At 43.3% G+C, this 24034-nt stretch overlaps 1 protein-coding gene across 1 annotated transcript in view; it reads left to right on the top strand.

The window, feature by feature from the left end:
• CALCRL (calcitonin receptor like receptor) overlaps positions 1-24034 on the top strand; it is a 496395-nt gene that overhangs the window by 413148 nt on the left and 59213 nt on the right. Inside the window, exon 12 of the mRNA XM_040439799.1 lies at positions 3282-3323. Within this exon, the coding sequence (XP_040295733.1) occupies positions 3282-3323 (42 nt within the window). The remainder of the gene's footprint in view (positions 1-3281; positions 3324-24034) is intronic.

The following is a 24034-nucleotide window of genomic DNA, read 5'->3' as shown; positions in this document are numbered from 1 at the left end:
ACTAGCATTATAGGAATGTGTGAAGGGAAAAAAAGGATTTCAATATTCTATAAACTACTATCAAATTGTATTTATGCAAAACTAGATGTGCGCGAGGTATTAAAAAGTGGGAGGGTACTATTTCCCCTGGTCGGAAATTATAGCTAGTCCGTTTCAAGTATCAAAAAATCGAGCACACCAATTAATACAATTTTTCGTAGTACATAGGCTATATTATACTCCAGCAAAACTAGAAAAGTTCTATAAAACTAAATCCTTTAGTTGCCTGAAGTGTGGGGAGGAGGGATCTGATGGTGTGTATCTTTTTTGGACCTGTAGTTATATTTTGAGATTTTGGAGAGAAGTGATGAGCAGGATTTTGGAGCTACATATGTTAATCATACCGGTAGAGTTTGAAATATGTGTCCTTGGAGACATGTCTGGCTTTAGGTCTGTCTCATACCGAGTAATAGCCTCTAAACTCCTGTTCCTAGCGGTAAGATGCATTGCAAAATTTTGGATGCAAAAAAGCCCCCCTCTTTAAAACTTTGGGAGAACTCTGTGAAGTCGGATTTGTTTTGTGAGAAACTAACCGTAGTCACCGAGAAAAAAAAATAAGCTGTTTATTGAAATTTGGAAGAGATGGTTGGTGAATTTGGAGGGGGTTGGACTGGGCTCATAAGGTGACAGGGAGGGAGGGAATGGAGAGTGGACGGAAAGAGAAGAGACTGTTTGTTTGTTTTTTTTGTTTTTTTATATTGGGGGGATAAAAGAAAAAAGGAAGGAGGGGAAGAGGGGGAGGGGAAAAAAGAAGGAAGAAAATATGTGTTTTGTATCTAAGCAGTTTTGGATGCTTTGGAATTTGTTTCAGAGTTGTATGAAATTGTAAGGAGTTTTCTTACCAATTCTGTCTTTTTAAATGTATGGCTAATAAAAATTATAAATATAAAAAAAAGAAAACTGCAAACTTTTCAAAATTTTTGGTAAATTTGGGATTTTTTCATAAATAAAGGTGTAATATATTGACTCAAATTTATGACTATCATGAAGTACAATGTGTCACGAGAAAAAATTCTCAGAATGGCTTGGATAAATAAGTGTTCCAAAGTTATTACCACATAAAGTGACACGTCAGATTTACAAAAAAATGGCCTGGGCTGGAGGGTGAAAACTGGCATCTGTCAGCAGATTTTGATCTATGAAACTGGCTGACCTGATGCATGTGCACATGGCAGTTGAAGGCATCTGTGTGGGTCCCATGTTCATACTGATATGTGCCTACATTGCTGGAAAAAAATGAAATTTTAATATTTGCAAATGAGCCTCTAGGAGCAACGGGGCTCTGCCATTATACCTAGTAGCTCTGCTCTTTCTGTAACTGCTATGCCCTCTGCACACTGATTGACAGATGCACCTTAAGGAGTGATAATGGAGGAGTTGTAGAGGGAGGTGAAGAGAAAGCAAATTTAATACTTTTCTCCACTGTATTCACTGATGAAAATGACCCACCTGACAGTAATTTATGATACAACCAGTCTTTCTGACCGCGGGGCAGTTATCGTGCCTCCTTATGTGTACATACCACACTATCCGATACACTGGCTATACCATAAATTACTGTCATACAGTCAGGTCGGGTCAGGAGAGCTGCGTTTGGCCTGGGAGATGCAGCCTACACATGGACCATATTTCCCGGGCTGATCATGGTCATGTCCCACGACGTAACAATTTAAAGAAACAGGGGGCACACCAAATAGTCCCTAGAGTGCAAAAGGGTGGTAAAAAAATGGTACAAGAAATGCCTGACCCAAGAAAGAGTCACAAGAACACCCTATCAATGCACATCCAATAATAAGTCAATGATAAAATGTATAAAGTTTATTAGACACACCAATAAACACACATTTAAAATTGTATACAAAATAGACAAAGTGTCGGTATACAAAGAAATATATGTAACCACTGAGCGTCCACTAAATGGGGACATACAATGTAAACCAGCTATATATAAAATATACCTATAAACAGCATAAAGAAAATGTAGAATAAGGTAAGGCCGCTAATAAGTAAAAACAGACCGAAATGAAGTCAAATATCAAGAGCCAGAACCTACATGAACAGCTGGTGCAGTGGACCTGGAAACATGAGAAACGCCCAGCGCGTATCGCCGGCGCAGTCCGACTTCCTCAAGGGTCCCACAACGTATCACACACGATAGGCCAAAATAAATACTTCAGCTGGCAGTACCAAAAAAGATAGGATTAGGCCTACTGCACACAGCCGTATCCATTTTGTGGTCTGCAAGTTGTAGATCCGCCAAATATACTGTTGGTGTGCGATCGGAACTGACATACCGATGTGGGAAACACATGAACATCATCAGTGTGCCTTCCACATCCATATGTCAGTTCTGCAAAAGATAGAATATGCCGTATTCTGGTCCTCAAAATGCAGACATTGAACCCATAGCAGTCAATGGGTCTGCAGAAAAATGGGGATCGCACATGGATGGTATCCTCATTTTGTGAATCCACAATTTGCAGACCACAAAACACATATGGTTGTGTGCATGAGGCTTTAGATACAAACTTCGGCAGGAGGCATCACACATAAAAATCTCTGATACAGAAACGGTAGACTGTATCGCAGATGATAGATTTAGATACAGAGGCACAGCAGACAGTATCTGACATAATAAGCTTAGATACACACTAAACCAGACAGTATCATACAAGACAGGATTAGATAGACAGCTCAGTGGGCAGTATTGCATTGCCTGAGTCATGGAATTTAGTAAATGAGTAAAGAAATAGAATAGCAGGATTCATGTGTGAGTGTAGTAACATGGCCACATAATGTGTAGTGGGCAACACTCCTACAGACTGACCAGTGTGGTGGGTGGGGACAACCTGTGACTTATCACTGTGCAGAGCAGCTATGTAAACTGTAAGTGGAGAATATAAACAGACCTCTCAAGACAGCTTAATGCCCAGACAGGGGGAAAGAAAGCACCAACATGAAAAAACAGGTATTGGGGGGCATATGTATGCAAGGTGAGAAGTGTTAGGAGCATATAAAAAGAATTTTGATTTTGAGACTGGACAACCATGTATGATTTACATGAGGTTGGTAGATGACCACCTTTGGGTATCTGTACGTGTAAGTATCATGTGACTCTGGAGTGTTCATTCTTGGTCAACCAACCCAACAGACCACTTATACTTACTATAACTGTTGTAAACAGTTTCAGCCTTGCTATGTAAATCTTAAATTTTTGTGGTCTCATTTTCTTTCTTTTACAGGGACTGCTGGTTGCAACAATATTCTGTTTCTTTAATGGAGAGGTAAGTTGAGTTTATTGATATTGGGTTATTCCTATCCTGAAATGTATGCTGTATCCACAAGATATGCCATAAATGTCTAAATACCTGCGAGTCTTGAGAACCATTTCTCATCTCACAGACGGTGTGAATTGAGAGGAATGTGCTGGTCTCTATATTCACTTGAAACTAAGTTCCGAAAGCAGGCACGACCATCTCTCCATTTACAGTGGTAATGACCCCTTTAACCTTTTGAGTCTACAATTACTGTAGAGGTAAATCAGAAGTTTGATGGTTGATTACTTTTAATTTCACACGCTATTCCTTGAATGAGGCTAACATGACAATATATTCACACAAGGAATTCATACTTTGAAGTATTTTCTCATAAAAATTAGTGATTTTATTATTAAGTGTTCTTGCATGGCAAGAACACTTACTGTTAGCTCACATATAAATTCTTATTATAGCCAAATTTACCACCCTAACTCCTCCCACAGTTTTTACACTACATAGACAGTAATATACAGAAACGTGCGGATTGTTCCCGATTGGTGTGCTATTACTTTGTGGAATGTTTCGCCGAATGGTTCACGAAATATCTGCGTTTTTGTGGCGAAATTGGTCCCATAGGAATGAATGGCGGAATGTTCAAAGCATAGTGGAAATGGAGGTTTGTAACAGTGAATATGCCCAGGAGGTACATAGTGATGTGATGTCACACGCTTAGAGCCTGCATAAACGGGGCATGAGCGTTGCCAGGAAACAGTGGTTGTGAACACTGATTATCATCACCAAATGCATGTGGTCATACCTTCATCTGCTAGGCTTGATAATGCTGCTAATGTTTTTATAAATGTATGTTTTAATGTAACTGTGAAGCACTTTGGGCAACAACATTGCAATTAAATGTGCTATATAAATAAAATTTGAAATGCATTTCTCACTCTATCCAGCTTGCCATGTGCACTTTTTAAATTTGATCAATCAATTGGTTAGTGTAATGTTTACTATCTTTACTCACTCCAAACACTCCTCACAGTTACTCTGCCCACTCCAGTTGTAGACTACTGGGGGAGGCAAGAACACTTCACACTATTTCCCCAGAAATTGTAGCTTTTCTAGTTAATTCATATGCAAATACAAATATATTATGGGAACAACCCTTGACATAGAATGCAACAAGGATGATACTAAATATCAAATCAGTCTTACATCACTGTGGACTAGTTAAACAGCAATAACAAGTAAGTCAGTAAGTCTTTGGAGTGTGGAAGGAAACCGGAGAAAGCCAGTGTCCCATGCTACAATAAGGCCTCTTTCAGACGGGCGTTGCGGGAAAAGGTGTGGGTGCGTTGCGGGAACATGCACGATTTTTCCACGCGAGTGCAAAACATTGTAATGCGTTTTTCACTCGCGTGAGAAAAATCGTGCATGTTTGGTACCCAAACCTGAACTTCTTCACAGAAGTTCGGGCTTAGGATCGGTGTTCTGTAGATTGTATTTCCCCTTATAACATGGTTATAAGGGAAAATAATAGCATTCTGAATACAGAATGCATAGTAAAATAGCGCTAGAGGGACAAAAATAAATAAATAAATAATTTAACTCACCTTAATCCACTTGATCGCGCAGCCGGCATCTCTTCTGACTTCTTTCTTTGCTCTGTGCAGGAACAGGACCTGTGGTGACGTCACTCCGGTCATCACATGGTCAATCACATGATCCATCACCATGGTAAAAGATCTCCTAGCAACCATGCGTGAAAATCGCACCGCATCCGCACTTGCTTGCGGATGCTTGCGATTTTCACGCAGCCCCATTCACTTCTATGGGGCCTGCGTTGCGTGAAAAATGCACAAAATAGAGCATGCTGCGATTTTCACGCAACGCACAAGTGATGCGTGAAAATCACCGCTCATGTGAACAGCCCCATAGAAATGAATGGGTCGGGATTCAGTGCGGGTGCAATGCGTTCAACTCGCGCATCGCATCCGTGCGGAATACTCGCCTGTGTGAAAGGGGCCTAAGTCTACATCATGAATAATGGAAAGTTCCCCAATACACAAAACATAGGGGCACATTTATTAAGACCGGCGTTTTAGATGCCAGTCTTAATAAAGCCCCATGGCTGGCAGTGGATCCGCCGAAGTTATGAAGAGGCGCAGGCCTCTCCATAACTTCATCTAATCCAGCGTCCGTTCTAAATGTAAGACAGCTTCCTAGCTGTCTTGCATTTAGACTATTTTCTACACAGATTATGAATGAGATGGGCCTGCCGGCCCGTCCCCTTCCCCGTTCACAATTTTAGACCTGGCGTGAGCAGGGTGAAGTCGCAGTTAGCGGCTGCCATCAGCGCATGATAAACGCCTAATATAGGCGTATTTCCATATAATAAATTACCCCCATAATGTTTATACTCTATTTTTTTAATTGCTACCCATCTGCCTTTTCCCTATCAAAAATTTTTTGTACCCAGCTACAATGTATGTACACATGCCACATAAATGAAAAGTGAGAGGGAGACAGAATTAAAAGCGTAAAGGCTATACACCTTTGGGGGCATTTTTTTATTATTGCATTGTACTTATTTTGAACTAAAAATCAATTTTCCGATAGCGATGCTAGGGAGGCTCTTCCCTGTTGACGTCTGCTATTGGCTGCCCCAAACCCCCTGGGGAGCGAGGCAAGTACAATTTGGTGGGGTATTATAGGGGTTGGATAACCCATTTAAAGCTCAATCCTTAACTTATTGATAAGAATGTGGCTTAAACAAGTGTCTATGACCTCTTAGTAGTTTAGAGATGAGGTTTATTAGATGATTGGAAAGTATCGGTCACACAGCTAGAAAAACAGTTAACCCTTTGTGACAGAATGGCTCAATATTTTTAATAAATGCCAATTGAAAATATGATTTTTAGCTAAAAATTTGTAAAATGCAATCAGAAACAAAAATTGCCTTCGAAAGTGTACATAGCCTTTAAAAGGGAACTTTATGTTGGGCTGTAATGGCTATTAATTGTTTTTTTGTCATGACTTTAATGTACAGTAAAAGAAGAAAAACTAATTTTTTATTCCAGTTTGTCGATTTTTCCAATTGAATGGCAACATACTGAAAACGTAATGGTTTTATTTTGATGCTATAAGAAAAGCTGATACAGAAAGTCATAAAAAAAGTTATTTCTAATAAAAATGACTTGCTCTAATATACATCAATGACTATACAATATTAAAGGACAGTCGGAAGGGAGCAAATACTACTCCATGCAACTGGATAAAATAAAAAAATAAAAAATAAACACAACCATGGGTGTCAATAGCCAATTAATTGTACACACAGTGGTGCGGCTTTTATAGAAAAAAGACTTCCCAATATTCCAGTATAACTGGACAAGCTTATAAATACAAGAAAAAACAAAGAACTGAAAGCTCTTAGATGTCCAATGGTGAAAAAATAGTATGCTTTATTGAAAACTCAATCAGTGGATAATAAAATACCATAAAACATGGGAAGAGGGAGCACAGACGCCATCCCAGCTCTGCAGTGTCGACAAGAGAAGTCACAGCAATACATAAACATTGATACAATTAATATGAGTCCAAATATAGGGCATGGCAATAACTAAGATAATGTAAATATGGTGGGTAGTGACCAGAAGGTAATCCACACATGAACACAACCCGCGGAACAGGCGGTGGCGTGAACCTGCTGGACCTATATCATACCTATATAGCAGTAAGCCAGCAAAAAGAGTAAAATGTAAATAAAGGGACTCACCAAAAGTAAATGCGACCTGGATGTCTGGGGTGGCGTTACCCCGACGCGCGTTTTTCAGGAAAAAATAATAATAAGGGGTGTCGACAACATAATGTGAAAGTGAAAAAATGAGGACAGGATGGTGAATGGGTAATGGATGAATGTGTTAATGAGGAAAGAGGGGATATATGAGGAAAATATGTGTATATGCTGTGCAGTGACAGTTACGGGTATTGAATAACAATATATGAATAGCATACTAAGCAAATAGGTGAACAGGGGTATATATCCTTGAGGGCTGTTATATCATAAATTGAAAGCCCAAGATGTGAAAATAAGTGCATGGTGTAAAAAGTGAAGGGTGTATATGTAAGGAATATATAATATGTAATTATAACTGTGTAGAGGATGTGACTGATGATACATCAAAACAATAATACCAGAAGGTATATATTATGTGTGACAGGCCTGTAACAACAATTCATAAAACACAACAGTAGGCACAGTGCCATGCACACCTGCGGGCATAATGGAACAATATGTCCCCAAGTATGCATATGAAGATATAAAAACATCTATATACAAAAGAGATCCTGTGAAAAATTGTCAGGGATAGATTAGACGACATAATATTTGTTATACATGTGGAGATATGGCAATAATATAACATCAAGTGGTCCAGGATCCGAAAGGGGCCATAGTATACTTCTAAGGGCTCTTTCACACCTGCGTTCTTGTCTTCCGGCATAGAGTTCCGTCGCCGGGGCTCTATGCCGGAAGAATCCTGATCAGGATTATCCTAATGCATTCTGAATGGAGAGTAATCCGTTCAGGATGCATCAGGATGTCTTCAGTTCCGGAACGGAACGTTTTTTGGCCGGAGAAAATACCGCAGCATGCTGCGCTTTTTGCTCCGGCCAAAAATCCGGAACACTTGCCGCAAGGCCGGATCCGGAATTAATGCCCATTGAAAGGCATTGATCCGGATCCGGCCTTAAGCTAAACGTCGTTTCGGCGCATTGCCGCATCCGACATTTAGCTTTTTCAGAGTGGTTACCATGGCTGCCGGGACGCTAAAGTCCTGGCAGTCATGGTAAAGTGTAGCGGGGAGCGGGGGAGCGGTATACTTACCGTCCGTGCGGCTCCCCGGGCGCTCCAGAGTGACGTCAGGGCGCCCCAAGCTCATGGATCATGTGATCACATGGATCACGTCATCCATGCGCATGGGGCGCTCTGACGTCATTCTGGAGCGCCCCGGGAGCCGCACGGACTGTAAGTATACTGCTCCCCCGCTCCCCGCTCCTACTATGGCAACCAGGACTTTAATAGCGTCCTGGGTGCCATAGTAACACTGAACGCATTTGGAAGACGGTTCCGTCTTCAAATGCTTTCAGTACACTTGCGTTTTTCCGGATCCGGAGTGTAATTCCGGCAAGTGGAGTACACGCCGGATCCGGACAACGCAAGTGTGAAAGAGGCCTAAGGCCCCATTGCGCAAAGAATCTGTTGATGAGGTAAACGGCACCAAACAGCGGCTTCACTAGTACATGGCCAAGGGCTGAAAAAAACAGGAAAGTCAGGTTAAAATCATAACAGAAAACGTTAAAAAAGGTAATGGAGATACCCCACAGTGATGGTCCTGGTGATTAGAGAAATGACGAGAACCCCAAATTCTCATTAAGTCCCCTTGGACGTAAAGTTGCAAGGGTCCATATCCACCTGCTCTCTTTTTGGGCTACTTTTTTTTAGATATTACCGGCTCTTAGTTTGGGCCTGATGCAGTCAATCCCTTTCACTTTTAGCAGATTGGGATTGCATGCATGATGTTCTTTGAAATGCCGGGCTATGGGTTTTTGGTCCATATTACTCTGTGTGTCGGCTGCTGAAATAATGTCTTTCACGTGTTCGCGTACCCGAACCTTCAGCTCACGAGTAGTCAGTCCTACATAAATTTTCTTACAGGGACATGAAGCGTAGTAAACCACCTTTGAACTGGAACAAGTGAGATTGTGTCGAATTTGAAATGTCCGTTCACCGGATGAGTTTACAAAGTCACATGCCTGTTCCATATTCGGGCATGCGACACATTTCCCGCATGGTTTAAAGCCATTGGTTGGTCTTCCCAAGCCGGGGAACAGAGGTACAATTTCCGGGTCAAGGTAGCTTTGAACCAGAATGTCACGTAAGGTATCTGCTCTACACGCTGTGATGAAAGGCCTTGGGGGAACAAATTTGCCCAAAACCGAATCAGTGAGAAGGACAGACCAATGTCTGTTCACAGACCTCCTCATTTCCTCCCAACGTGAGTGATATTTTGTCACGTTCCTGATGTTATTGTCTCCAGACTTTTCCTTCCTAGGTTGCAATAAGTCCATCTGTTGATGGCTCTTAGCCCTTTGGTAGGCTTTTTTTATTGAACGGTGGCTATATCCCCTTTTCCGGAGACGATCCCGAAGGTCCATAGCCTGTGTTTCGAAGGCTGCATCTGTAGAGCAGATTCTGCGCATCCTTAAAAATTGCCCGATTGGTATGGCATTAACCATGCTCCTAGGATGTGAAGAAGATGCATGTAGGTAAGCGTTGACTGCGGTTTCCTTACGATGCACATCAGTCTCGATGTGACCATCCCTCGTCCTACTTATAGACACATCCAAAAAATCGATGTGATCCCTATTGTACGTGTAAGTAAGCTTCATATTGCGTGTGTTTGTGTTGAGAATCCCAAAATACTCATGTAGGCATTCAGGAGTGCCCTGCCAGATAAGGAAGACGTCGTCTATGTACCGCGCCCAAAAAATGGCGCAGTCCATGACGACGTGTCCATCTGACATGAATAGGTCCCTTTCCCACAGCCTCAGGAACAGGTTGGCATATGAGGGCGCACAAGCCGTCCCCATTGCTGTCCCCTGGAGCTGCAGAAAAAAGGACCCATTGAAGGTGAAAAAGTTTTTGGTCAACACAAACCTGAGTAGTTGCAATAGAAAAGAAGCTGTTTCCTGGTTAACGTTATTGGCCCTCAAGAAAAACTCTACTGCCTGGAGTCCGTCTGAATGTCGAATGCTGGTATACAAGGACTCTACGTCACATGTTACCAATAAAGTATCCTCTTCCAAACATATACCATGTAATTTCTGCAGTAAATCTGATGTATCCCGTGTGTATGAGGGTAATAATTCTACCATCGGTTTTAGGTGATGGTCCATGAATTTACAGATATTCTCTACCATACTTCCCTGACCAGAAATTATTACCTGGTGGTATACGTGGGTTTTTGTGAACTTTGGGAAGTAGGTATAATGTTGGGATGGTCGGCTCCCGAATGCTGAGGACATCATGTAATTCCTTGGAGACAATGTTTTTTTCCAAGGCTGTCCCCAAAATCTTCGTTAGTTCATCTCTGAAGGACAATAAGGGATTATAGGTTAACTTCTGATAGCATGTGTTGTTATTCAGCTGTTTGTACTCCTCTGTCAAATACATTTTGCGAGGCCATATAACGAGATTTCCACCTTTGTCGGCGGGCTTGTATATGACGTCAGGCATACTCTTCAATTTCTCCAAGCTTAATCGTTGTGTTTTTGTAAGGTTATCACTACGGACCACCCTAGGTATCTTTTCAAAGTCATTACTGGTTTCAGAGTGGGGGGTACATCACCTTTTGTCCCACCATCCTGTTCCAACAACAAGTCCTCTAAAGTACGGAGGGCCAGTTGTTCAGAAGGCGTGGTAAAGACCTCAGGGTGCTGATCTTTGTGATGCCATCTTTTCATCATCAAAGAGCGTCCAAATATGTGTAAGTCTTTTATAGCCGTGAATTGGTCGAACTGGGGGCTTGGTGCGTATGATAGCCCTTTTTCAAATAAAGTAATGTCTGAAAGAGAGAAGTCATGCTTAGATAGATTAATTACCTTGAGGTCCTTAGTAGGTTCCATGTTGACATTTCTCCGATCTTGTGACCTTTTTGTTTCCTGGGCCGGGTCCGTAGTCCATCTTTCTTTAATTACAGGAAAACCTGTTGGATTGGGCCACGTATGTCTACCTCATCCATAGAGGCCTGCGAAGATATTGAGGATGATCTGCTTATGGGTCTTGCTGCCTCCTTGTTTCTCTATCTATATACCCTTTTTTGTTGGGCGTCCGTACTATCCCTAATGAATTTCTTCATCTTGAAGTCCTGAATTTCCTTTTCCCAGGTGCCATATTTCAAGTCTGTTTCTTCTTGGAATTTTTTCAAATTCTCTGAACTGCAATCCCTAGTAAGTTTCGTCTGCAAGAGATCGATTTCTGCATCCATCTACCCCAGGCTTTTCTTGTTAAGATCAATCAATAGCTCCATGAATTTCATAGAGCTATTTGTGCACGTCTCCTCCCACTGGGAGGTGAAAGATTCATCCTCCACATGGAAGGAAGGGAAAACCTGGATTCTAAGGCCACGTGGTATCAGGCCCCTCTGGAGATATTTCAGAGAAAAGCCTTATTCCACCATATCCGTGTTCTTTTATGTAAGAGCCGTTGCAATGTGTTTTGGGTCTCCCTAATCATCTCCCAATCACCAGGACCACCAGCTGCTCCCTCAGCCTTGAAGACAGCATCCAATTGAAGAAGCCAGGATTGTTCCCTGGCTTTGTACTCCATGATGGGAATTGGTTGTGAAAATCTGTGAAAAAACCACAGCACAGGCATAAAATAAAAAACTAAACACAACCATGGATGTCAATAGCCAATTAATTGTACACACAGTGGTGCGGCTTTTATAGAAAAAAGACTTCCCAATATTCCAGTATAACTGGACAAGCTTATAAATACAAGAAAAAACAAAGAACTGAAAGCTCTTAGACGTCCAATGGTGAAAAAATAGTATGCTTTATTGAAAACTCAATCAGTGGATAATAAAATACCATAAAACAGGGGAAGAGGGAGCACAGACGCCATCCCAGCTCTGCAGTGTCGACAAGAGAAGTCACAGCAATACATAAACATTGATACAATTAATATGAGTCCAAATATAGGGCATGGCAATAACTAAGATGATGTAAATATGGTGGGTAGTGACCAGAAGGTAATCCACACATGAACACAACCCGCGGAACAGGCGGTGGTCTGAACCTGCTGGACCTATATCATACCTATATAGCAGTAAGCCAGCAAAAAGCGTAAAATGTAAATAAAGGGACTCACCAAAAGTAAATGCGACCTGGATGTCTGGGATGGCGTTACCCCGACGCGCGTTTCGGCGTACCTTCGTCAGGGGGTAACGCCATCACTGTGGGATTAGCTATTTAACAGCCCCTTAGCCAATCCTATCCAAGTGTTGATTTTCCCAGTTGAACATATACGGAACATATACAGAGCGCAGCGGTCAGGGCTCCGTAAACCCGCCCATGGGCGTCACGCCATGACGCGGCGGGCCACATGACAGTGTCACATGAGACGCCAAGCCGGCGTAGAGACGCCCAGGGGCAGGACACAGAGCGCGACCCCGCAGCGCTGCGTGCACCATGTCAGCCAGGGGAATCGGGCACAATATGTACATAGAAGTGTAACCATGAGTAAGAAAAGATCTTCGCAATGGATCAGCGCTGCTTACGCCACTGCATATATTATTATAATGTAGAAGAATATAACAATACCATAAAATACCCAATTAAATGCATCATTGTCTTTCATATCCATATTTAGTGTTAAAAATAGTAACGTTTTTATGGCTGTCAAGGATGTCATGTCAATAAATAGTTGAATACAATAAAATAAATTAAGATAAACAATATCATTAAAAGACAGTCATAAGCTCGACAATAAACTGTATATACAGACCAGCAATAACATAAATATATGATATACAATGGTATAAAAACATGATTGTGGGAAAACAAGGAAAAAAACATGATAATAATCTTGCCAAATCAATATGATATACGACATGTGGTGAGAGACATGATTGAGGGGATAAAGGGAATGCATGGTAATAAAATTTCCAATATATGGATAATACCATAATAAAAGAGCATAATGATATGAACAGGAAAAAATTATAATAAGGGGTGTAGACAACATAATGTGAAAGTGAAAAAATGAGGACGAGATGGTGAATGGGTAATGGATGAATGTGTTAATGAGGAAAGAGGGGATATATGAGGAAAATATGTGTACACTCACCTAAATAATTATTAGGAACACTATACTAATACGGTGTTGGACCCCCTTTAACCTTCAGAACTGCCTTAATTCTATGTGGCATTGATTCCACAAGGTGCTGATAGCATTCTTTAGAAATGTTGGCCCATATTGATAGGATAGCATCTTGCAGTTGATGGAGATTTGAGGGATGCACATCCAGGGCACCAAGCTCCCGTTCCACCACATCCCAAAGATGCTCTATTGGGTTGAGATCTGGTGACTGTGGGGGCCATTTTAGTACAGTGAAATCATTGTCATGTTCAAGAAACCAATTTGAAATGATTCGAGCTTTGTGACATGGTGCATTATCCTGCTGGAAGTAGCCATCAGAGGATGGATACATGTTCTCATTCTGTTTACGCCAAATTCGGACTCTACCATTTGAAGGTCTCAACAGAAATCGAGACTCATCAGACCAGGCAACATTTTTCCAGTCTTCAACAGTCCAATTTTGGTGAGCTCGTGCAAATTGTAGCCTCTTTTTCCTATTTGTAGTGGAGATGAGTGGTACCCGGTGGGGTCTTCTGCTGTTGTAGCCCATCCGCCTCAAGGTTGTGCCTGTTGTGGCTTCACAAATGCGTTGCTGTATACCTCGGTTGTAACGAGTGGTTATTTCAGTCAACGTTGCTCTTCTATCAGCTTGAATCAGTCGGCCCATTCTCCTTTGACCTCTATCATCCACAAGACATTTTTGCCCACAGGACTGCCGCATACTGGATGTTTTTCCCTTTTCACACCATTCTTTGTAAACCCTAGAAATGGTTGTGCATGAAAATCCCAGTAACTGAGCAGATTGTGAAATACTCAGACCGGCCCGTCTGGCACCAACAACCATGCCACGCTCAAAATTGCTTAAATCCCCTTTCTTTCCCATTCTGACATTCAGTTTGGAGTTCAGGAGATTGTCTTGACCAGGACCACCCCCCTAAATACATTGAAGCAACTGCCATGTGATTGGTTGACTAGATAATTGCATTAATGAGAAATAGAACAGGTGTTCCTAATAATTCTTTAGGTGAGTGTATATGCTGTGCAGTGACAGTGACTGAGGATCACACTCACACACTGAGTATGATTCCCGCAATGGCCTCCCTCCTGTTTTAGTGATTTAAATGCTTTCAATTTGTCATTTATTGCTTTCTTTACAGTTCTATTTATCCACATTAATTTCTTTCTTGTTCCTTAATTATTCCTTTATGGTATGTACCTCTCACAATTAGATTTTAGGATGCTTTTAAAAATATCCCATTTTGTGGCTGTATTTTTATTTTTGAGGACTTTGTCCCAGTTAGTTACGACTATGGCATCACTTAGTTGGCTAAATGTATCTTTTTTGAAGTTTGGTATTTTTGTTCCTCCCTGTAGAAACGCTCGTTTGAATGATAATTGGAAGGTTTTTACTTTATGGTCACTATTTCCCAGGTGTCCCCCAACCTGCACATCTGTTGTTCTGTCAGGTCTATTGGTTAGTACCAAGTCCAGTATGGCCGTCCTTCTAGTCAGGTTCTGAACCAGTTGGGAAAGGTAATTGTCTTTGCTTATTGCCAAGAACCAGTTTCCTTTATGAGATGTACAGCTTTCAGTTTTCCAGTCTATATCTGGGTAGTTGAAGTCCCCCATAATAACCACCTCATTATGATTTGCCGCCTCGTCTATCTCGTTTAGTAGTAGATTTTCTGTGGACTGAGGTGGTTTATAATAAACTCCTATTAGTAATTTATTATTATTTTTGCTTCCATGTATTTCTACCCATAGTGACTCCACATGTTCATGTCCCTCCGGTTTTGACGATCCTTTCTAAACAGACTGTAACCTTGTGCATTAACTGCCCAGTCATAGCTATCATCCAGCCATGTCTCAGTTATTCCCACTATGTCATAGTCCTCCTCACACATCACTAATTCCAGTTTTATTAGTCAGGCTTCTGCCATTATTATACATACATTTAAGAGGTTTATGTATATTTTTTACCCTACATTCTTCCTTCTGAACTGTTCTAGTCCCTCCTTCCATTCCTCCCCCAGTCCCACTACTTTGCCCCCGGTCTCTATCTGCACTATCTTCCCATCCTATAACGTAATTACCCTTCCCCCAATACCTAGTTTAAACACTCTTCCAACCTTCTAGCCATCTTTCCCCCCAACACAGCTGCCCCTTCCCCATTGAGGTGCAGCCCATCCCTACGATAGAGCCTGTAGCTGACAGAGAAGTCAGCCCGGTTCTCCAGGAACCCAAACCCCTCCTTCCTACACCAGTTCTTAAGCCACTTGTTAACCTCCCTAATCTCCCGCTGCCTTTCTTGTGTGGCTCATGGTACAGGCAGTATTTCGGAAAACACTACCTTTGAGGTCCTTGCCCTAAGCTTTTGACCTAAATACCTAAAATCATTTTTAAGGACTCTCCACCTTCCTCTAACTTTGTCATTGGTTCCGATATGGACCATGACCGCTCGATCTTCTCCAGCCCCTCCCAGTAATCTGTCAACCCGATCCGTGATGTGTCGAATTCTAGCGCCAGGAAGACAACACACTGTTCGGCGATCACAGTCTTTGTGACAGATTGCCCTTTCTGTACCCCTAATAATTGAGTCTCCCCATGTGGAGCACATAAGAAAAGGAAAAGAAAGGACTTGGCAGGTAAATACATGGAAACATGGTGACAAGCAGCTTTAGAAACCAGGCTCTTATGCAACTTGGTAATGTACTGTGTGGCTAAAACACTAGAACACTAAATCTTCTCACAATTATACCTCCCTACCCACCTCTTCCCTCTTGTATTACAAATATCTTTTGCCTCAGCCTGTAAGCATAAACATTTTTCATATTGAAAGGTGTTAACTCTTATAGGGATTTTGAACAGGTACTGGGAATTTCCAATACTATGGGCAGCCTCAAAAATATGAGATGCAACCCAACACCTTTCTCCTGAGATTTGCTCCATTCTCAGATTTAAAAGGGGCGAGTTCTGAGTTCAGCACTATCTTGATTATTAACTTGCAAAATCAAAATGAAGACCTCCACCTAAAGCTGCCTCCTCCCTACATTGCTTTCAGCAGAGACCCATAGTACTTGAATTAAATGTGAATGTTAATGTGCTAACGGTAAACATGCATGTGAATCTTTTAGCCCTAGCGATATTTTTGGTACAAATGGTATTTTTAAAAATCGCTGTTTCCATGCAATCATACAGTCAGGTCCATAAATATTGGGACATCGACACAATTCTAAGATTTTTGGCTCTATACACCACCACATTGGATTTGAAATGAAAGAAACAAGATGTGCTTTAACTGCAGACTGGCATCTTTAATTTGAGGGTATTTACATCCAAATCAGGTGAACTATGTAGGAATTACAACAGTTTGCATATGTGCCTCCCACTTGTTAAGGGACCAAAAGTAATGGGATAATTGGCTTCTCAGCTGTTCCATGGCCAGGTGTGTGTTATTTATTCCATCATTATCCCAATTACAATGAGCAGATAGAAGATCCCGAGTTCATTTTAAGTGTGCTATTTGCATTTGGAATCTGTTGCTGTCAACTCTCAAGATGAGATCCAAAGAGCTGTCACCATCAGTGAAGCAAGCCATTATTAGGCTGTAAAAAACAAAACAAATCCATCAGAGAGATAGAAAAAACATTAGGCGTGGCCAAAACAACTGTTTGGAACATTCTTAAAAAGAATAGTTTGGGTGTAAGGCAGCTCTCACCTGCTCCACGACACCCTCCGGGCACGGACACCGCACCTGGATGCGGGGATGCAAAAGCGATTTAAAGGAAGGAGAATTCCAGCTCAGGTCAGGTGTGAATACGTGGCTTCTTTATTTCAGCGGTTATAAAATTCCACACAGCAAGGTGTAACAAGTGACGCGTTTCAGACCTCTATAGCATCAGGGTCCTTCTTCATGACAAACACAAAATACTGTGGGAGCACCCCCTGATAAATCCCTGTCCGATCACCAGCTGATGCTGATCACCTGGGAGAGGGAGGCACCAGGGAGAGGTCCCACAGATCCTCAGTTAAAAAGTACAACATACAGAGTATGGCTAAATAATTAAATAAAAAAACCGTGGGAGAAAGCAGTGCGTTCATAAGTGGTAACACATATCTAACTATAAAGGACACAACATTGGATACGCATGTGATATGTAGAATACAGACAATGCTACACATTAGCCATTTTCTAATATTGCAATATGAGGTCATGACGTTTATTGAGACCTAATGGCTGGCGGGATCCCAATTGGAAAATCCAAAAGGCCTCTCTGTTCAGAAGTTTCCTTCTATGATCCCCCCCTCTAGGAGGTAAGAAAACCCTCTCTATACCCTGCACTTTTAAACCTGATGTGTCCCCAGCATGTAAAACAGCAAAATGAAGACTGGCGGCTGAGACATTGCGGTTCTTGTAATGCGGTATATCGGAGATGTGTTTTCGGATCCTATTCTTCAGGGGATTAATTGTGCAACCTACATATCAAGTGCCAACTGCCCCGTGTGCCAGTATCAAGTGCCAACCGCCCCCCCCTCATTTTCCAGTATCAAGTGCCAACTCCCCCCCCCCCTCATTTTCCAGTATCAAGTGCCAACCTTCCCCCCCATTTTCCAGTATCAAGTGCCAACCTTCCCCCCCCCCCCCCATTTTCCAGTATCAAGTGCCAACCTCCCCCCCCCTCATTTTCCAGTATCAAGTGCCAACCTTCCCTCCCCCTCATTTTCCAGTATCAAGTGCCAACCTCCCCCCCCCCTCATTTTCCAGTATCAAGTGCCAACCTTCCCCCCCATTTTCCAGTATAAAGTGCCAACCTTCCCCCCCATTTTCCAGTATCAAGTGCCAACCTCCCCCCCCCCCTCATTTTCCAGTATCAAGTGCCAACCTTCCCCCCTCCCCCCCTCATTTTCCAGTATTAAGTGCCTCCTCATGTCCCAGTAAAGTCCAGTATAAAAAAATAAAAATAAACCCTTATACTTACCTCCTTAGCAGTAATGCGATGCAGGCCTCTTCCGGCCTGTGTCCCGCGCTGTACGGCTCAGGCGGCGTGATGACGTCATCGCGCCGCCTGCACCGCTCTGATAGGCTACCGACACAAGGCCCGCAGCCCAGGGGCGGGCTGGGGCGGGGGGCAGGGAGGCAATTGCCCCCCAGGCCGCCCTAAATAAACGGCCGCTGGGCCGCCCGTCTTTAAAAGAAAATAATTTTTATTTTTTATTCTTCAGGGCCGCACCGCCGATCACCACAGGCGGCACGGCCCTGGATGTAATTACGGCCGTGCTATGTGCTGTGGGGCAGGGGAGGGAGAGGTGTGTCCCTCCCCTGTTCTTCTGATAGGCCGCAGGCACTAATGCCTGCAGCCTATCAGAGGCCGGCTCAGGCAGCGCGATGACGTCATTATCATCGCGACGCCTGAGCCGGGCAGGACACAGCAGGGACACAGGCCGGAAGAGGCTTGCATCGCTGCTGATGGAGGTAAGTATTAGTGTTTTGTTCTTTTTCTTCTTTGCGGGGATCTGCCACTATGGGGGGGGGTCTGGCACTATGGGGGGGGGATCTGGCACTATAGGGGAGGCTGGCACTATGGGGGGGATCTGGCACTATGGGGGGGCTTGCACTATAGGGGGGGGCTGGCACTATGGGGGGATCTGGCACTATGGGGGAGCTAGCACTATGGGGGAAGGGCACTATAGGGGGAGCTGGCACTATTGGGGGAGCTGGCACTATAGGGGCGGCTGGCACTATGGGGGAGCTGGCACTATAGGGGGGCTGGCACTATAGGGGGAGCTGGCACTATAGGGGGGGCTGACACTATGGGGGGCTGGGACTATAAGGGGGCTGGCACTATGGGGGGGGCTGGCACTATGGGGGGGAGCTGGCACTATTGGAGGAGCTGGAACTATGGGGGCATTTCTTACTGGCACATTATGGGGGGGCACCATGGGGGAGAGGAGCACTATGGGGGTATCTGGGGGCTCTAAAGGGGCTTTTTTTAATTATTGGCACATTCTGGGGGCGCTATAGGGGTGAGCAGCACTATGGGGCATCTGGTGTTACTATAGGGGCATTATTTGGGAGCACTATGGGGAAGTGGGGGCTCTAAAGGGGCCTTTTGTATTGGAACATTATGGGGGGCACTATGGCATTTGGTGGCACTAAGGGGGCATTTTTTACTGGCACATTATGGTAGGCACTATAGGGGAGAGCGGCACTATGGGGCATTATTTGGGGGCACTAAGAAGGGGCATTTTTTTAGTGGCACATTATGGGGGAGAGGAGCACTATAGGGGCATCTGCTGGGGGCACTAAGGGGCATATTATGGGGGACACTATGGGGGAGGGGGAGAGAAGCAGTATGAGGGCATTTACTGGGGCAATATATATTTTATACTGGCATACATTATGGGGACATTAGCTCAACTGCGGGCACTAAGCGGGGGTATTTCATGTACTGTCATATTATAGGGAAAATTAGTACTACTAGGGGGTATTATGGGGAGCTTTACTACTACTGGGGGGCTATGAGGAACATGATTACTAGGGCACTATAGGGGCATTATTACTACTAAGTGTGCTCTGGCAGAGAATTATTTCTATTGGTGGGATTTTGGGGAGCACTGTTACTTTGGGGGCACCCTGGCATTATATCAGCTTAGCACAATTATTTTTGGGGGACATTATCTTTATACTATTAGTGTCTGGGCGCAGTTATTTTTTAGAGCACTGTGTGCCAATAATTGTTTAAGGGGGCACTATCTGTGTGGTAGTAGTATTCCCAGGGGTACTGTTTCTGCAGTATAGTATTGGGGGCATAGCGGGTACAGTATTGGGGGCACTATCTGTGTGTGTATAGTATAGTATTGGGGGTGGCAGGAAACTAATTTCTGTTTCTCAATCTCTGCAGAGACGGGAGATGGCAGAAAAATCATCATGGCTGTCTGGTCTGAATGGAGAAGATGAGGAAAGAGAACGTCTACACCAAAGGTGACATCACTGGATGTAAGAGGTATGTGGTGCTATGTAGGAGAGGAGATGCTTCGGCTCCTCCCCCTGCCATTTGCAGAAGGAGGATTCAGAGCTGGGTGAGAACGACGAAAGGGGGCAGCAGGACACGGGCGGGTGGTAGATGGTAGGGAGGAGAGCGGAGGAGCTTCCTGGCTGTAGCTTGTTATATAAGCAGGCAGTGCAGCCAGGACAGGCCTTCCCTCTCCGTATGATGTGTAGACAGGCCTCAACTATAGAATGTCAGCTGTACAGTGTGTGTTGGGAGTGGCCTATTATATGTAGGAGGGGCTTTTAATAATGGGCGGGGCTAAATGGGCCACTTGACTGGATTTGCCCCCCAGGACTAAGGCTGCCAGCCCTCCCCTGCCGCAGCCTATCAGAAGGAACAGGGAAGGGAGACGCCTCCCTCCCCTGCCCGGCCGCAGCACAGCAATCTGTATCGCTGTCCTGAGGACGGCCATACAGATCACTATGGAGATGAACGCTTCCACAATGGAAGCGTTCATCTCCCTGTCACCTGCCGCCGCCGCGGGCCCACACCTTAGTCTGAGTGGCACTACTGCAGGGGCCAGGGGTCCACAGGCAACTGCGACCCCTGTATGTACGCCACTGATTGGAAGTCCTGAAATGACTTGAAGAGTTAACATAACCAGGATCCATGTTCAGCATGGTTTGTAAGGAGTTGCAGTGGATCAGCTCCACATAACCCAGCCCACTGGTGCGGCTGGTGGTGGATGATGCACTGCAAGTCCCACTCTCCAAATCACCAGGTATACCACATGCAGTTGAAACAACAGAAGATACATTTGTTAACCCTTTGTATACATATGGTTCAGATGTTGATACCAAGGGGGTTATAACAGTAAGATCATGGGCATCATTCATAGATTCATCCTGAAAATGTTTTTTCAGGGTGAGATTGCGGGCAAATCTATTAACGTCCAGAATGGTGCGATATAGGTCAAAGTGGTGAGTAGGGGAGAATGATAAACCCTTCTTCAAAACACTGACCTGATCAGACGATAGAATAGACGCCGACATATTGAGAATCTGAATGTCCACCTTTATTTCTTCTGGCGGGATGGATAGCGGCGATTTTTTCCTGTGCCGCTTACCTGCCCTTCGTTTTTTTGACTGTCTGTCATGTTGGTCGTAGAGGGCGCTCCGAGCTGCTCTGTCTCTCATCGGATGGATTCCCAAACTTAGGTGAAGATTCCACTGAGTCCCGTTCAACTGAACTGAATGAAACTTTAGACATTCGTCTATGCTGCCTGGAGCGGGATCTCCGCAGGATAGAACGAGGTGTGTTCCCACGTACCTCCGCCCATGTATATACTGCATCATTGTTGTAATCCAACAGGTCCCTGTTGAATTTGTTTTGTTTGAACAGCATTAAGTTCTCTTCCACTTTATTAAGATTGTCCTTGAGTTGATTGTCAAGATCGACAAAGACAGGCATGTTGGAATGTACTGATAGCAAATCCTGAGCTTTTTTAATTTCTTCTCTGAGACTAGCTAGAGTATCCTGCTCATGTTGTACTATCAGTTCCATCAGTTTCAAGGAACAATCTGAGAGAATAGCTTGCCATTGCAGAGTGAAGGAATCTGAGTAAACAGTGGTGGGTTTCTTTTTTATTCTAAGGCCACGAGGGATCATTTTTTTGTCCATATATCTTTGTAATGATGTGGCGTCCCACCACGTGCGCAGTTCCTTCAACATTAACTTTTGGTTTGGTGGATAAGGTCTTCAGGTCCACAGTAGATGGTAAAATATTTAATATACGATCGCATATCAATTGTAATTCCAAACATGTGGTATACCTGATTACCTACGATTTGTGTTCACTGCAATATGTAGGTTGCACAATTAATTCCCTGAAGAATAGGATACGAAAACACATCTCCGATATACCGCATTACAAGAACTGCAATGTCTCAGCCGCCAGTCTTCATTTTGCGGTTTTACATGCTGGGGACACATCAGGTTTAAAAGTGCAGGGCATAGAGAGGGTTTTCTTACCTCCTAGAGGGGGGGATCATAGAAGGAAATTTCTGAACAGAGAGGCCTTTTGGATTTTCCAATTGGGATCCCGCCAGCCATTAGGTCTCAATAAACGTCATGACCTCATATTGCAATATTAGAAAATGGCTAATGTGTAGCACTGTCTGTATTCTACATATCACATGCGTAACCAATGTTGTGTCCCTTATAGTTAGATATAACTTCATGTTTATCATGTGCTGCATTTTTATGCAGTTATGTGTTACCACTTATGAACGCACTGCTTCCTCCCACAGTTTTTTAATTTAATTATTTAGCCATACTCTGTATGTTGTACTTTTTAACTGAGGATCTGTGGGACCTCCCCCTGGTGCCTCCCTCTCCCAGGCGATCAGCATCAGCTGGTGATCGGACAGGGATTTATCAGGGGGTGCTCCCACAGTATTTTGTGTTTGTCATGAAGAAGGACCCTGATGCTATAGAGGTCTGAAACGCGTCACTTGTTACACCTTGCTGTGTGGAATTTTATAACCGCTGAAATAAAGAAGTCACATATTCACACCTGACCTGAGCTGGACTTCTCCTTCCTTTAAATTCTTAAAAAGAAGGAACGCACCGGTGAGCTCAGACCACAGAAAACAACTTTAGTGGATGACTGGAAAAATTATTTCCCTGGTGAAGAAAACACCCTTCACAACAGTTGGCCAGATCAAGAACACTCTCCAGGAGGTAGGTGTATGTGTGTCAAAGTCAACATTTAAGAGAAGACTTCACCAAAGTGAATACAGAGGGTTCACCACAAGATGTAAACCATGGGTGAGCCTCAAAAACAGGAAGGCCAGATTTCAGTTTGCCAAGCGACATCTAAAAAAGCCTTCACAGTTCTGGAACAATATCCTATGGACAGATGAGACCAAGATCAACTTGTACCAAAGAGATGGGAAGAGCAGAGTATGGAGAATGAAAGGAAAAGCATACTACAAAAGCAACCAAAGAGTTTTTTAAGGGAAAGAAGTAGAATGTTATGCAATGGCCAAGTCAATCACCTGACCTAATCCGATTGAGCATGCATTTCACTTGCTGAAGACAAAACTGAAGGGAAAATGCCCCAAGAACAAGCAGGAACTGAAGACAGTTGCAGTAGAGGCCTGGCAGAGCATCACCAAGGATGAAACCCAGAGTCTGGTGATGTCTATGCGTTCCAGACTTCAGGCTGTAATTGACTGCAAAGGATTTGCAATCAAGTATTAAAAAGTGAAAGTTTAATTATTATGATTATTATTCTGTCCCATTACTTTTGGTCCCTTAACAAGTGGGAGGCGCATATGCAAACCGTTCACTTGATTTGGATGTAAATACCCTCATATTAAAGCTGACAGTTTGCAGTTAAAGCACATCTAGTTTGTTTCATTTCAAATCCATTGTGGTGGTGTATAGAGCCAAAAATCTTAGAATTGTGTTAATGAACAAATATTTATGGACCTGACTGTATATGATGAAGTTAACACTTATGTAATTCCTTATAAATCAATGATAGTCCTCCCTTTTTCACACTTGGTGTTGTGTAATATTTAGCTATTCTAAAGTGAGGACAGCCAGGTCTGGTAAGCTTATCCAGGACCTTATATTTGGCCATCATGCTATACAATCTCATTGCTGAAAGAAGATCAATCCCCCAATCCATTGGATGACTGTTATATTCAAGGGGTGCCCATTTTGACCATATACAGCCTGTAAAGTTCTACTCCCAAGAATTAACCAGGCCAGGCAGTTCCCATCCCTTGTCACAATTTTGAAAAAAGAAA

Source organism: Bufo bufo, chromosome 7, assembly GCF_905171765.1.
Source record: "Bufo bufo chromosome 7, aBufBuf1.1, whole genome shotgun sequence".
In the NCBI taxonomy this organism is placed as follows: domain Eukaryota; kingdom Metazoa; phylum Chordata; class Amphibia; order Anura; family Bufonidae; genus Bufo; species Bufo bufo.
Note: the sequence above shows the minus strand (reverse complement) of the source record. Positions and strands in the feature narration are given on the sequence as shown.